Source organism: Ursus maritimus, unplaced genomic scaffold (genome assembly GCF_017311325.1).
Source record: "Ursus maritimus isolate PB19 unplaced genomic scaffold, ASM1731132v1 scaffold_33, whole genome shotgun sequence".
NCBI classification, from domain to species: Eukaryota; Metazoa; Chordata; class Mammalia; order Carnivora; family Ursidae; genus Ursus; species Ursus maritimus.
Genome location: NW_024425897.1, coordinates 12,920,775 through 12,936,630, shown reverse-complemented (window position 1 = coordinate 12,936,630; position 15,856 = coordinate 12,920,775). Strand labels below are relative to the sequence as shown.

The 15,856-nt window shown below is 46.8% G+C and overlaps 1 protein-coding gene across 1 annotated transcript in view; it reads right to left on the bottom strand.

Moving 5' to 3' along the window:
• Window positions 1–15,856, bottom strand: part of LOC103678300 (SV2 related protein) — a 51,422-nt gene that overhangs the window by 2,938 nt on the left and 32,628 nt on the right. The window contains exons 9-14 of the mRNA XM_008707633.2: window positions 14,632–14,705; window positions 11,532–11,608; window positions 7,865–7,972; window positions 4,547–4,658; window positions 3,532–3,613; window positions 181–270 (exon numbers count right to left, since the gene is read on the bottom strand). Of these exons, the coding sequence (XP_008705855.1) occupies window positions 181–270; window positions 3,532–3,613; window positions 4,547–4,658; window positions 7,865–7,972; window positions 11,532–11,608; window positions 14,632–14,705 (543 nt within the window). The remainder of the gene's footprint in view (window positions 1–180; window positions 271–3,531; window positions 3,614–4,546; window positions 4,659–7,864; window positions 7,973–11,531; window positions 11,609–14,631; window positions 14,706–15,856) is intronic.

Below are 15,856 nucleotides of genomic sequence, written 5' to 3'. Positions count from 1 at the left end.
TTGTGAGCCTGTTTTCTCATTTGCAAGCGCTACGACTCCTTTCACAGGACGGGTTGCTAGGGTAAACTAAGATAGCGCACATCTCCGAGGGCTCTGCCGAAGGCTCAGCGTGGAGTAGCTGCTCGCCATGCTTCGGCTTTTGTCATGCCCACCCCCTCCGTATTTGGGGGCGACACCCACCTGAGCAATGAACGGAGTGATGAGAGCACCCACTCTTGCCATGCCACTGCAGGTGCCCAGGCCCAGCGCTCGAGTTGCCGTGGGGTAGACCTGAAACACAGCCATCAATGTGGGCTTGAGAAAATGCAGGCTCCTCCCTCCTGTCTAGCTCAGCAGTGATGGGACGGACCCCCGCGGGCAGGCCTGAAGTGAGCGTGAATCACGGGTGTTGGTGACCACATCAAGGGGTAGGAGACCAGGTGGGGATTCTCGTCTCAAAGGGGATAGGCAGTTCAGCTGAGAAAGCACGCAAGAGGCCAAGCTGTGGGTGGGAACCCAGTAAGGGGGTCCTCCCTGCCCGGGGAGGCACTGGTGCACATTCAGGACCCAGGCCCTGTTCCACCTGCCATTTTTCATTCATTCACCTTGAAGCACTGGTCACGGCTCTGCAAGGCATTTCATAAAGACCGAGGTGGAAACGTTTCCACGGTTGCTCAGTTGGTACCCAGGAGTGGCCCCATGCCTAGCTCTCCTGGGGCAAAGTGAGAAGTCACCGTGCATCCTCCAGGCCACGGCAGTTAAGCAGGAGGCACGTCTTCTCCACTCCCTACCCCAGTCCGCTGGCTGGAAGGAGGACTCCGAGGACTCTGAGGCCCTGGGGCAGGATTTCTCAACCTTGGCCCTAGGACATGGGGGGACGGGTCCTTCTCCGTGGTGGGCACTGCCGTGTGCATTGCAGGGTGTCTAGCAGTGTCCCGGACCTCCACCCACTAGACGCCGGGAGCACTTTCCGCATGCTCTCCCTGAATTGTGACAACTCAAAATACCTGTAGGCCCTGTACGTGTCCCCTGGGGGAGGGGGGCAAAACCACCCTTGCTTAACAATTACTGCCTGAGGAATTCGCAAGATGCGAGGAGCTTGGGTCCCCGAATCCCTGTGGAAGTGAAAGCACACCCCTACTGGACGGTTTCATTAGCGAGAAACTTCTATTGTGTCAATACATTCCCCGTGGGGAGGTACTGGTTAGAGCCGCTAACACGTCTCTAACAACTACAACACTCAGCGCAGAAGCTCGGGGAGAATGCAGAGCGTAAAGGGAAACACAAAGCTCGTGCGTGATCCCAACACTCCGAGATAACCACTGTCACGTTTCCCTGTGTATCCTTCTAGATTTTTCTATGACTGTTTATACATCTGCATTCCTTCATTTATTCACTCAACAAATACTCTGAGCGCCTACCATAGGCATTTATGTGTGATACTTTAATTCACCCAATGACACAAGCAGTATGGAAATATATTCTCCTTATCAGAAACGGAAACACCTGAACTCCCTTTGAGCCACAGCCTCTCCCAGGAAATATTCCCCAGAGGCCCCATTATGAAGCTTGGAATGTACCCACCCAGATGCATGAAAAATATGTGTATACAAAATACATAGCACTGTTTTTAAGAGATAAATGGTGTCAAATCAAACTTACCAGTCTGCACCCTGCTTTCTCCATTCAGCACTATGCCTTCGAATCCTAGGGACAGCAGTCTATAGACATCTATCTCATTCTTTTTAACTGCTGTAACTATGCGCATTCCAGTTTACAACTTAATACAGACTGAAAGACACTGTATTAAAAGAAGGGCACAGGCACTGACTGGCAAAAGGAAGTCAGGGGAGGGGAGATCTGGGAGGGCTTCTTGGAGGAGGCAGGATTGGTGTCAGGCCTGAGGCGGGGTGGAGGGAGCAGCGTTCAGGGTGATGACTCAGAGTGAGGGCTCTGGAGTGCTGCGGGAATGAGGGATAATCTAGATACCCTCCTCCCCTTGGCACAGCGTCTGGTACAGAACATTCTCCTCCTCCCTCTGCTCCTCTCTAAAATAAGATGAAATAAAATACAACAGGTATAAAATAAATAGCCTGTAATCCCTGAGCGTGGGAAATTGGACATGCTCAGGCGCTACTGTGTGGAGTGTAAATTCGTGCAACGTTTAAGGGGGTGAGCTTTCAATTCCACTCGATGTTTGGGATGTTTACAGGCTTTCGCTCAGCAGTTCCACATCTTGACATTTACTCTACAGGAAGTGCACAGGTGCACGTGACCAAATAAGGCTGTTTACCTCGGCACTGTTTGTAATAGTGAAAAGTTGGAAAATAATCCAAATATCTGTCAGGAGGAGAACTGTTATAAAATTATTATTTGTCCACTGTATACCATATAGTATAGTAAAGTATGTAACATATATGTGTATATATACCATATATTATAACAGATTATAATGTATAATATAAAGTACATACACTGTATAGTGAAGTATAGTATATAATATACATAGTATATATAGTATAATGAGAGTATATAATATATAGTTTATACCATATAGTAAAGGGATAATGTATAATATATAGTATATAAATACTATATAGTACAGTATATAATATGTATATGTATTAGTATATTATATTATATACAGGATATACTATATTATTACAGTCTATTATATGCAGATATTATATACAGGATATACTATATATCATATATACTGTATGCTGTACAGTACAGTAGAATAGAGCAAGTACTGAAAAGAATAAAGTAGACTCATGTGTCCTGTGCTCACTGTCTTCAATCTTCTCCTCCAGAATCCCCCATCTCCTTCTCTGCCCTGGGGGTGGCCTGTGTGGACCACAAAGGGGTCCTTGGCCCTCTGGCTTCTGGTTGGGAAGATGGGAAGCCCCAGTGGGAGATGGGACGGAGGTAGAAGAGAGAGGTCTGGGTATTGATTCTCCCGCTCCTTCTCTTCCAGGTTGCCTCAGGCCACACGTGTCCCTCAACTAAAGACCACAACTTCTCTCTACACAGCGCTCTCCTGGGACCCTGGAACACTCCCCTCTCCTCACCCCACTGGCCGCGGGTGGCAGCAGTGTCCCCAGCAACCTCCACCCCATTGCAAGCTCTGGGGCACTGTTTATTGCTTTCGTGTTTCCCTAAGTCTTGTCCCACACCGTTGTCATCAGTTTCTTTACTAAACCTCTTCCCAGTGGCTCATTTCCCCAATTTGGTACACACACTAACATAAATTAGTACATGCCTAGAAAAAAAGTGATCTATTCAAAAAGGGGTATCTAGGAAGTGGGAACGTGGGGCCCTTTAATTGTTGGTTTTATGCAGTTTGATACCTTTTGCGACTTTCACATTGAACATCAGCTTTCAAAAGCAGAGAAAAAAAGCTTGAAAGATAGCCTGAGATAATGAAGAACTTCACAGTCCCTACTCAGACTGACCCACGGACAAATCCCATTCTGAGGATCCCCGGCTGGGTGCTTCTGGGGCACAGCTCCCTCCCTGCCCTCCCCGGCTGCTCCCAGAGTCCCCTCCTACCTCAGGTGTGTAAACATAGGCTGCCTGGAAGCCTCCAGAAATAAACGCTCTTGCAATGAAGAGTAACAGAGTGAGCATGTTTCTAGGGAGAGAAATAAAAAAGATGAGCAGGTTGGTTTTTGTTTTTTGTTTTTTTTTTTTGTTTTGCTGGCAGCTTGTTTCAGCAAAGTCCTATCTGCCCAGGCAGAATTTATACCCTAGAAATTGGCACAGCCCACCGCGGCCCAACACATCTCCACAGGCACACGATGCCCGCGCCTTCTCTAAAGGCCTGCCTTGATGAGCTTATCATTCTCCAAAGTTCCAGGCTAAGAGCTGCAGACATCTGTGGTGTCCAGGTGGAGGGCAAGGTCAGAGAGAAGTGAGATAAATCACTGAAAACCCACAGGGGACCTTGCAGAGTCAGGAGCCTGCTGGGCCAGTGACGGTAAACTTCTATGCAGTATTTCAAGGATAATCCTGGTCCCCCACCCTCTGTTCCATTGTTCCCCCAAAATAACTAAGAACACCAACATGTCAGGGTCTCAGCTCCCTCTCCAGGCCTTCCACACATTCCTCATCAGCTTTGGTCCAGGGCCTCTCCGAGGTCAAGAGAGGCACAAGCCATTCCATATTTTGAGGCTCTTGATAGATGGAAAAATGGAGAAATGCCAAAAAGGGGTGATACAACAGGACCTTGAAGTATTTCCATCGAACAAAGGACTGCTTTTAACCCACACATTAACAGTCCCATGCATGACCTCACTGGGAGACAATGTCAAAAGTCTAAATGTGACAGCGTTGGAGTAAAACCTGGACCAAAGTGCCCTCCCAGCCCCACCCCCAACAGAGGCCCAAAATTGAGTCTGATCTTTTGGTCAAGGGTCTCAGTCCTAGTAAGGAGCTGGGGGGGGGGGCGGGGAATCTCTCAGACGACCACCAGGAGTGTAGTCCCCAGCTTACAGGCCCAAAGAGCCACTGACCATGAGCTGAGAAGTGAGTCTGCCGGTCAGACAGAGCTGGTTTCATGACCCACCTTCCAACACAGATGAACAGCAGGAGGCTGCAGAAGGAGAAGATGACGAAACACAGGGCCATGGTCTTCTTGCGGCCCAGGCGATCAATGATCCACAGAGTCACAAGGACACCTGGGAGAGAGCAGGCGCACAATGGCAGGTGGCTTCCAATACGGCTCCCAATGCCCCCCCACCTCCTGCTAGTCACACCCCCTATAATTCCCTGCCCCCTGAGAGTGGGCTGGACCTAGTGAGTCTCTTCGAATGACTAGAATACAGGAAAGCACTGGGATGTCACTTCTGAGATGAAGTTATAAAAGAATGTGGTTTTTGCTTTGCTGGCATTTTCTATTCCCCCGACTCTTCTTAGGCACTGGCCTAAAAGTGGCCTGTGGGCAAGAACTGAGGCCCTCCGTCCAACAACCCTGGAGGCATTGAATCCTGCCAATGTTCGTGTGAGTGAGCATGGAAACCCTGCCCCAGTCGAACTTTCAGATGTGACTGCAGACTCTGGGCCAACACCACCATTGCAGTCTTGTCAGATACGCTGAAGCAGAGGACCCGGGTTGGCCACTCCCAGCTTCCTGACCCACAGAAACAGTGAGTAATAAATATGTTGTTTGAAGCCACTAAAATATGGGGTAATTTGTCACACAGCAATAGATAACTAATTAGGAACTGAGGGACGTGGCATTCATTGAATCCAGGCAGTGGACACCAGGGATGGGAGTCAGAATCATCTGGGTTCTAAGGCCTCCTCCTGCCTCTGACTTGCCATGTGGTCTTGGGTCTGTCCCTTGCCTTTTCTAAGCCTCAGTTACTGCATCTGTAAAATGGGACTCAATAAAAATAAGACTCCCTACTTCGGTAGAGGCAGTGGAGCATGGTGCTTATGATTAATAATGTTAATAATAATTATTAAATCTAGGCTCAGCACTTTTGCATCTATTATAGATATGTCTCATTTAGTCTTGCTTAATCATCAAAACAACCCCTTAAAACAAATGCTATCAATAGCCCATTTCCCACCCTTATTCAATCAAAAATGAAGTGCCTACTGTGTGTCAGGGACTATTCTAGGAGCCTTGGGGTGTGTCAGTGAACAGAAACAACAAATCATAAATGTAATAAATAGGAATGATCTGAGTTTCATAAAGGTAAAATCACGGAAATCATCGAAAAATCATGGTGAGTGCTTAAAGTCACGGGAATGGTTATTGGCAACGTGGTGTCTAACTCCAAGTCCCTAATCTTACCCACTGAGCTATATGGGGGAAGGGTTTTAGAAGAAAGATAGCATAGCATAGGAGTGAAGACTCTGGGCTCTGGGGTGGCACCTCAGTTCTTAGTTCTGCCGGGTGTAGGACACTCTGTGTTTTAGCTGAGCTTTCCTGGGACAAGGGTCCAAGGGCAAGTGTTTACTTGAGAGGAAACCCAAAGAAGCACCAGTAGGAGGGTGGGAAAGTAAGGTAGCGAAGGGAAGGCAAGAGTGCCTGGCAAGCAAGTTACCACTGTGGGCAGTTGCTATCGAATTCCACTGGGGGGCTCTGGGAGCCAGTGTGGAACATGGATCTTGGAATTCTCCTGCTTGACGAACGAGGAAGCTGGGGTATTTATACACCACCAGCTCCTGCGGTTATTGTTCAAAAGCAGCTCCCAGGTGTTAACTCCCTGGCACTTCCAGCCGCCTTGCTTTCTCTTACATCCTGAGGCTTTCCATTCCTCTAGAGCTGGCCCTCAGGCACAGAGAGGCAGATACTGACATCTGCAAGGTTAGGAACAGTTTTTGCTACACCTCCCTGGGCCTTAGTTTCTTCAGTTGTAAAATGGGGATAATTACGCTACTCCAGAAGACTAAATGAGACATATCTATAAAACATTTAGCCCAGAGGGGCGCCTGGGTGGCGCAGTTGTTGGGCATCTGCCTTCGGCTCAGGGCGTGATCCCGGCGTTCCGGGATCGAGTCCCACATTGGGCTCCTCCGCTGGGAGCCTGCTTCTTCCTCTCCCGCTCCCCCTGCTTGTGCTCCCTCTCTCGCTGGCTGTCTCTCTGTCACATAAATAAATAAAATCTTTAAAAAAAAAAAAAACATTTAGCCCAGAGCCACATACACATATATATGTAATGCCTACATAAAATATACGTACGCAACATACAGAAGCACTCGCTAAATACCAGATACTATTGTCGTTGTGATACTTATGAGTTTTTTTAAAGGAAGAAGATCACCTTCACTTTACGTGCAGGTTTGGATTAGCTGACACCCCACTGATCCTCCCAGTGTGAGTGCTGATGGGGGACAATTCTCCACGGGCCTCTTGTATTTCTTGTAGGCAGAGGCACTAGCTGCCTTGTGTCCCAGCCTATCATTTCATTTGAACAGGCAACAGCCTTGGAAGATGCAGATATTGTCTCCTTCCGGAGCAAAGGGCAGGTCTGTTTACTGTCCAATACAGTAAAGATGATGTCTTTCTCTGGAGCAAAAGCTGGGCAAGTTTCTGGCAACCCGTTATAGAAGATTTGAGTCCCCTAAGCCTGGGATTCCTCAGGGAAGCAAAGTGGAAAAGGGATTGAGGAAGATATTGGGAAGTCAAGGAAAGCTGTGGAATACAGGGTCAATGGGGCGCCTGGGTGGCATAGCGGTTAAGCGTCTGCCTTTGGCTCAGGGCGTGATCCCGGCGTTATGGGAACGAGCCCCACGTCAGGCTCCTCCGCTATGCGCCTGCTTCTTCCTCTCCCACTCCCCCTGCTTGTGTTCCCTCTCTCGCTGGCTGTCTCTATCTCTGTCGAATAAATAAATAAAATCTTAAAAAAAAAAAAAAAGAATATAGAGAGTAGCGGATCAGTCAGGTCCATGGAAGGGAACACTCGGGAAATTCCTCAAGCAGCAATCATCATCAGCGTTAGTATGCCTTTGGGTGAGCTGGTTCTTATCAAAGGACCAGAGTTAGAGCACAACAGCTGCACCCACTGCTTTATTGCACGGCCATCCACCTGGACCCGTCGTGGTCATCCCTGTGAGATTCGGGAGCAAGGGGAGCTGACGCTAATACGCTATTCACGTTGCTTTCTGTGCCATGGGTACTAGTCTTTGTCTCTGACCCAGGAGTCTCGTGTCTTCTGCCAGGGAGCATGACAATGGCAGCCTAATTTATTAGTCTTCAAGGGGAGTAGCCCTCACAGTTCTTCTCAACTTGTAGCTAAGGGTTGAAAAAATAATCTCCAGCTCCCCTAGAAAGGGGATTTGCTTCCGGGCAGCACCAGGTGGAACCACCAGATGACCAGCAGCCACAGTCACAGGCTTCCCTGCCCCAGCCCCACCTCGCACAGTCCCTCACCTGGGAACTCAGAGAGTGTAGTCCACAGCAGATCCATGTAATCCTCCTCACTCAGGTACTCACAGGCCAGGCTGCATTTTGCTTCTACTGCCTTCTTCTGGCTAGAGACTGGGAGGTGGGAGACAGGAGCAAGAAGAGCCACGCATAGAACCTGGAGCAACACCCTCCTGCTCCCACACCTCCTTCCCTGGGTAGGATTCAGCTAGGATACGGTGGAAAGAGCCCAGGCTCTGGAGTCAGACAGACTCGGGTTCAAATCCCAACCAGCAGTGCTACAGCTTTATTTCTGTGAGCCTCAGTTTCTTCATAAAACCGGAGCTAATAAAACCACTGGGCAAGGTGGTTGGGAGCTTGAAATCAGGCTGTGCATATGAATGTGCTTAGCCCAGAATTGGCACAACTAGGTGTTTTTGTGGCAGACAAGACTCCGGGGTGCCCTCTATGATCCCCACCTATATTATCTGGCCCCTGTTACTTCCTTGATCCCACTTTCTGTCTCTACCCCTTGCTCTGCTCACTGTACTCCTGCCACACCAGTCTCCTTGCTGTTCCGTCAACACTCCTGCCTCAGGACCTTTGCACTGGCTGCTGCCTCTTCCTGGACTGCTCTTTATATATCCCTATGACTAATTTCCTCACCTCCTTCATGTCTTTCTTTAAATCTCACCTCATAGAGACCATTTTTGACCACCCCATTTAAAACTTCAACCTACCCACTGACCCTTGCTCTGCCCCACATTCCTGACCTCCCTTACCTGCTTGACTATTTTTACCCCATACATTTGTTAAGAAATAATATGAAAGACTTCGAGGGGCGCCTGGGTGGCACAGCGGTTAAGTGTCTGCCTTCGGCTCAGGGCGTGATCCTGGTGTTATGGGATCGAGCCCCACATCAGGCTCCTCCGCTATGAGCCTGCTTCTTCCTCTCCCACTCCCCGTACTTGTGTTCCCTCTCTCGCTGGCTGTCTCTATCTCTGTCAAATAAATAAATAAAATCTTAAAAAAAAAAAAAAAGAAAGACTTCGAAACAGGCAAAATGTTTAGCCCAGTGCACTCTTACAGGTTGCAGGTGATAACCTTTCATTATCTTCGAGCTATGCACATTATAGAATATTGATATTTGGGGTGCCTGGGTGGCGCCATCGGTTAAGTGCCTGGCTTCGGCTCAGGTCATGATCCCAGGGTCCTGGGATTGAGTCTCACATCAGGCTCCCTGCTCAGCGGGAGGACTGCTTCTCCCTCTGCCTCTGCCTGCCGCTCCCCCTGCTTGTGCTCTCTCTCTCTGACAAATGAATAAATAAAATCTTTATAGAATATTGATATTAAGGCAAATGATTCTTGTCCATCAAAATGCAAATTGTGTCTGGTGATGCAATTGATGACTGCTTTATGCATACTGACAAGTGGTGCCTCTAATTGTAAAGACTTCTCAGCATGTCTGACCGCCCATATACACGTATTTTTTTAATTCTCCTTTGAACCAGTTGTGACCTCTTGCCGGCGTTAGTAGACAATTCTCCACGGGTTGCTCGCATTTCTGCATGTTTTATAAGCAAAGACACTGACTGTCTTTGTTCTGGATTACCTTTTCAAGGACGTTTGTTTAACCAACAACTTTGACAGGAAGTGTCTACCTCTGGAGCAAGGGGCAGGTTGCTTATGGCCTTCAATGGCAAGCTGTCTCCCCGCAGGGCAAGAGCAGGCGTTACCTGCTTTAAGCCTTTACCATCCAGTAGGAGACAGCGAGGTGCCCTATGTTCAGAGATCCTCTCTGGTGACATAACCCACTGCTTTTGCAGATGTGGCCTCCCACTTCCCACCACCGTGCGGGAATGGGAATGGGAGCTCCTTACTGGTGTAAGGAAATGCTGACACTTCAGCTACTGCTCTTGCCGTGAGTAACAAAGTCCTTTGTCTCTGACCCAGGAGTGTTGTGTCTTTTGCAGGCATGTGTGGAAGGTGTGGAAGGTGTGGAAGGCTAACTTGTTAGCTTCCAAATGGGTAAAGCCTCAGACTTTTCATGGTTCTTAACTGGTTCATTCAGTAATTGATGAGTTAAATAAAATAAAATCTTTGACATGTGTTCATTGTATATTTGTAGGAAAGGCATGGTTTCACCTTTTCTTTAAATATTTTCCTCTGACACACCTATCACCTTCCAACACACTGTGATATCTACTTACTTATTACACTATTCTCTTTTTCTCCCTCCCCACCGAAATATGAGCTTACAGGGTAGGCATATCTGTCTTTTGTATTCACTGATGTATCCTAATGGCCTAAAGTAGTACCTGGCATGTAGAAAATATCGAATGAATGACTTGTCCAAGGTCACACAACTACTTGGTGCTAGAACCCAGGCTCCCTGATTTCTAGCTTTGGGCTCGTTCCACAGGGTCACTTTCCCTCCCAGGTATAGACAGAGCTTTAAACGGGAGTTGGCAAACTGTCACTTGCAAGTCAACTCTGGTCTCCTGCCTGTTTCTGCCTGGCCTGCACGCGAAGAGTGGTTTTTACATTTTAAAATGATTTTTCAAAATCAGAGGGAATAACACTTCATGACATAGAAGTGATATGCACTCCAAATTTGCATTCACGAAGGTTTTATCAGAACACAAGCAATGTTTGTTCATTAACTTATTGTCCACAGCTACTTTCCTGCTCCAAAGGCAGAGACGTACGACCCACAAAGCCTAAAATACTGACTACCTGGCTCTTTATAGAAAAAGCTTGTCAACCCCTGGTTTGTAACATTCCTCGGGATCCTCTGCTTTGCTTCAGTGGGTCCACTGTTAAGGGCAGGCGATTTATACTCTCTCGATACCAAACCCCAAATCTGCAGCTCAGCCACCACGCATTAAATCCTTACACCAATAAACCAAACGATGAATGAAGATTATAGAGGCTTAGTATGAAAAAGCATAACTGGGCAAATCCCACAGACAAGCAAGAACTTGATCCCTTTATCCTCCACCCCGGGTTCAAGGCTAGGAACCTATTCTTAAGGATAGAATGGTTTGAAAGCCCAGACATCTGCATATAGACTTTGCTTTCTATTTTATTCCTTTCGTCCACCGGTTCCCACCTCTAGCTGCACAGCAGAATCTGCCTTCGGCTCAGGTCGTGATCCCGGATTCCCGGGATCGAGCCCCGCATGGCGCTCCCTGCTCCGCGGGGAGTCTGTTTCTCCCTTTCCCTCTGCCCCTCTCCGCTGCTCATGCTCTCTCTTGCACGCAGACATGCTCTCTCAAACAAATAAATAAAATCTTTAAAAAAGAAAAAATAAACGCTCCTCCAGGTGATTCTCTTGAGTGGCCAGGGTTGAGATCCAACCTGGTTCTCAGGCTTCATATGCACGTGAGAATTGCTGCATAGGGTCATGGCCATCAAACTCATGCTGTACTTCACTGAGCCCTTTAAATGACATAAGCTATGACTCTGCTGTAATGTCACTTCTAACATGACGAGATTATTCAGCTTTCTGCAGAGTATCTTGGAGACCACCGTCCGGGTCTTCTATGCTCAGATTTGGCAGAGACTTTCTCCCGGGAGTCTGTGGGGTAGGGTCACTGGCATTGGTGCACGGCCAGGCTCAGGAGAGGTGGAACCTGGGGTGCGCATGCATGTGTGACCGAGTGTGGTGGGAGGAGGGCAGTATGATACTCACTGCTGCAGACATCTCCTGCCTGAAAGAGCTCAGTGGTGAGCAGAACTAATCCATAGTAAGAAAACGCATTGGAAAACCTGCCAGAAAGGAAGCAAGAAGAGGTAAAGAAATGATCGGAGAAATGCCAAGTCCCCTTTCCTTATCCCCTCAAGAAGGATTTGTGTCTATAGCAGCGAGGACCAGTCTTTGGGCATGGGCGACATTGGACCCTTGGGGGCTTTCCTGGGACCCTTGAGCAGGAAAACAGCAGGTACAAAGCATAGCGATGTGATAAAGGGATGTGATCTTGTGTCCTTTGAAAGACCAAGAACTGTATTATATCACAGAGAACACCTAAGGCTGTTTATTCAACTGGCAATAGGGAAAACAAGTTTGGGGAACCAAAATTTGGAAGAACACAGTCATGACTGACATCTATCAGGGCTTCTGGGCCAAGTTGGTCAATGTGAAGAGGGAAAAGGAGGGGAAAGCTTTGGTAATATAGAGAACTGGGCTCCAGCTCTGCCCATGAACTCCTGAGAGCTGAATCAACTCACCAAGCATTTATTAAACACCTGCTGTGTGCCCCGTACAAGTGTGGATTCTGCAGACTCCCCTAAAATTTCAGATCAGAATGAAACAGTTAATTAATTCCTGATTGTCCCAGGAACTATAACACTCAAGTCTGTAGGACCAGAACATTCTCATCCTATAGTACAGTTATGTGGGAACTGTCATAATCAGACCACAGTGATTAATTTCCTTGGGTTGCAATATGTGCTAGCAAACTTAGCAATTTCTATAGTGCACAAACATTAGTCTCCAATTAATTACTTCGGTATTTGGGTAGCATCATGCAAAGACAGATACCCTCAACTCCCACCTCCACTCCCTTTTAAAAAATCCTACAGAGTCCACAGTTGTATTGGGCACACAGCAGGTGTTTCATTAATGCCTGGTTCAGCTCTTAGGAGTGCAGGGACAAAGCTAGAACGCAGTTCTGTATATTATCAAAGTCTTCGCCTCCACTTCCCTGCAACTGACCACTTTTAGGACAATCCCCTGCTAATTAGCACGTCTACTCAAAGGTGCACGGGAAAAGTGAGAATCGGTTAAACCAGAATGCAGAGTGGTAGCCAGGCCCCTTCTGCACACTGTTCACGCTGTAAATCAGTAGAAAGAGAGCGCAAAGAATAGCTGAGATTCAACTAGTTGTGGATTTTCAGGTCATCACTCTGTACAAATCCCTCCCTTCCATCCTGCCCACATCCGGACATCGCCAATGGCTGCTATTTAAGGAAAATAGACCAGGGTCAGGACTGAAAGTTCTAAGGATGCCGTGTTGATCAAATTAGTGGTTCCCCAAACACGGTGGGCCCCATGCACTGGTGGCATCCAAGGAGATATGGGCCAGGAAGGCAACTGGACGGAGCATGCACCTTAAATGTCACTGTGACAAAAATTCATTTCACATTTCCTTTCAATTACAGTTGACCCTTGGACAGCATGGGTTTGAACTGCACAGGGCCACTTGTAAAGAGACTTTTTTCAATAAACACAGTATACTACTTCCAGTGCATTTTCTCTTCCAGATGATTTTAAAAACATTTTCTTTTTCTCTCGCTTACTCTAAGACACAATATATAATACATACAACATACAAAATATGTGTTCATTGACTGTTTATGTTACTGGTAAGGCTTCTGGTCAATAGGAGGCTATTAGTTAAGTTTTGGGGGAGTCGAAAGGTTTTGGACAGCTCGGGGGCTGCGTCTTGAACCCCCTTTCAGCATTGTTCATGGTCAACTGTATTTTGATGGTTTCCTAGTCTCACTTACTTGCTGATGAGTCCTGAACACCTACCCTCTCTCTGTGTCTCTCTATTAAATGCAACAATTCAGTGCCTTGGCAAATCATCAGTCAGTCTACTTTTAACCGTATTTCTCTTGAAAATCTAAGGTCTGCAACTAAGGTTTTTTTCTTTAAATCAGACATATAAAATTCCCTCTTAAAAGACATTTATCTGAACCTTTGTGAACTATTGGTGGGAATGCAAACTGGTGTAGCCACTCTGGAAAACAGTATAGGGGTTCCTCAAAAAATTAAAAATAGAGCTACCCTATGATCCCAGGAATTGCATTACGGGGTATTTACCCAAAGAATATAAAAATGCTAATTCAAAAGGGTACATGCACCCCTATGTTTACTGCAGCATTATTTACGATAGCCAAATTATGGAAGCAGCCCAAGCGTCCATCCGTAGATAAATGGATAAAGACGACGTGGCGTGTGTATACACACACACGTGCACGCACAAACGGAATATTTATTCTGCCATAAAAAATAATGAAATCTTCGCCATTCGTAATGACATGGATGGAGCTAGAGAATATAATGCTAACTGAGATGAGGCAGTCAGAGAGACAAATACCGTATGATCTCATTCATATGTGGAATTTAAGAAACGAAACAGAGGAAAAGAGACAATCCAAAAAACAGACTCTTAATTAGAGAGAACAAACTGATGGTGACCAGAGGGGAGGTGGGTGAGGTGAGGGATGAAATAGGTGATGGGGATTAAGAGGACACTTATCGTGATGAGCACTGAGTAACGTATAAACTCGCTGAATCACTATATCGTATACCTGAAACTAACAGAACATTGTATGTTAACTATATTGGAAATAAACACATAATTAAAAAAAAAAGACATTTATCCAAGTCAGAAGTGAGTCCAGTTAAAGAAAAAGACTAAGAAAATACTAGTTCAGGTGATAACCTGGATAAGGCAGAGACCAGGAAAGTGATGAATTTTGTTATTGTTGCCTAAGAACAAATAGTTCTCTGTGCACCGCAGAAAAACCAGAACCCAGGGGCGCCTGGGTGGCACAGCGGTTAAGCGTCTGCCTTCGGCTCAGGGCGTGATGCCGGCGTTCTGGGATCGAGCCCCACATCAGGCTCCTCCGCTATGAGCCTGCTTCTTCCTCTCCCACTCCCCCTGCTTGTGTTCCCTCTCTTGCTGGCTGTCTCTATCGAATAAATAAAATCTTTAAAAAAAAAAAAAAAAAAACAGAACCCAAAACAGGCCACGGGTGAAGGGGATCAAAGAAACAGCTCTTACCATATAAACCATAGCAACAAGGTTGTCCATCTAAAATGGGGTGTGAAAAGGTCCCTCATTCGGCCTCGGTCTTCCTGTTTCAAGACAAGGACATGCCATTTGCTCTCCTCTCCTCCGGCCGTGCTGGCACTGGCCTGGGACTGGTGGGCACCCACGGCTGGGAGGGAGGCTGCTCGCGGGCTGCACGTTCAGAATCCGAGCACCCAGGACTCGATCCCATAGCACAAAGTCCCCCGGCCCAGTGAGGCTCTCCAGCCAGGACCCAGCAATGTCTACAAGCTTGACTCCCCCAAGACAGAGACATTCTGCAGCCCCCGACCCCAGCCTGAAATCCTGGAGCCAGGAAGCAGACTCCACGCCGAGGACTCTCAGGAAGTCCCATGGACCTGGGGAGCAGGCAGTCAGTCCAAGGGGTGTCTAACCACTTCATGCCCCGCTTAAGCCAGTTCTAGGTCAAGAGCACAAAAATTAATGTGCTGAAACTCAATTCGCCAGAGGCCAATGTGCCAAAAGATTGATCAGGTAAATGACCCACATGCCAATTTCATATGATTTGCCACTTTATCAAATCCTTGCTCTATAATCTTTTTAAAAATATCTTATTTATTTGAGAGACAGAGAGAACGAGAGAGAGAGAGCATGAGCAGGGGGAGGGGCAGTGGGAGAGGGGGAGAGAGAGAAGTAGGCTCCCCTCTGAGCTGAGCTGAAGGCAGACACTTAACAGACTGAGCTACTCTACAATGTTCTTTTTAAGAGTGTATTCTATGAGGGACACCTGGGTGGCTCAGCTGGTTAAGCATCTGCCTTCAGCTCAGGTCATGACCCCAGGGTCCTGGGATAGAGGCCCACATCGGGCTCCAGGCTTAGCAGAGAGCCTACTCCTGCCTCTGCCTGTCGGTCCCCCTGCTCTCTCTCTCTCTCTCTGACAAATAAATAAATTAAATATTTTTTTAAAAGAAGAGTATATTCTATGACTGTGATTATATTCTTCTTAGATATATTTAACGAATATATTTTTCTTAGTTTGAGAAATGCTTGCTTATTTAAACATGTCTAAATGCTTAAAAAAGGATTATGGGCTATAGGTGGTTTAGTCTACCTGTGAATATTGCTTTTGTGAATAAAAATATATATTTTAGTACATTCTTGAATGAAAAGACAATACTCATTAAATACGTTTATTGAATATATTTGAGAATGTATTTGTTGAATATATTTTGAAATA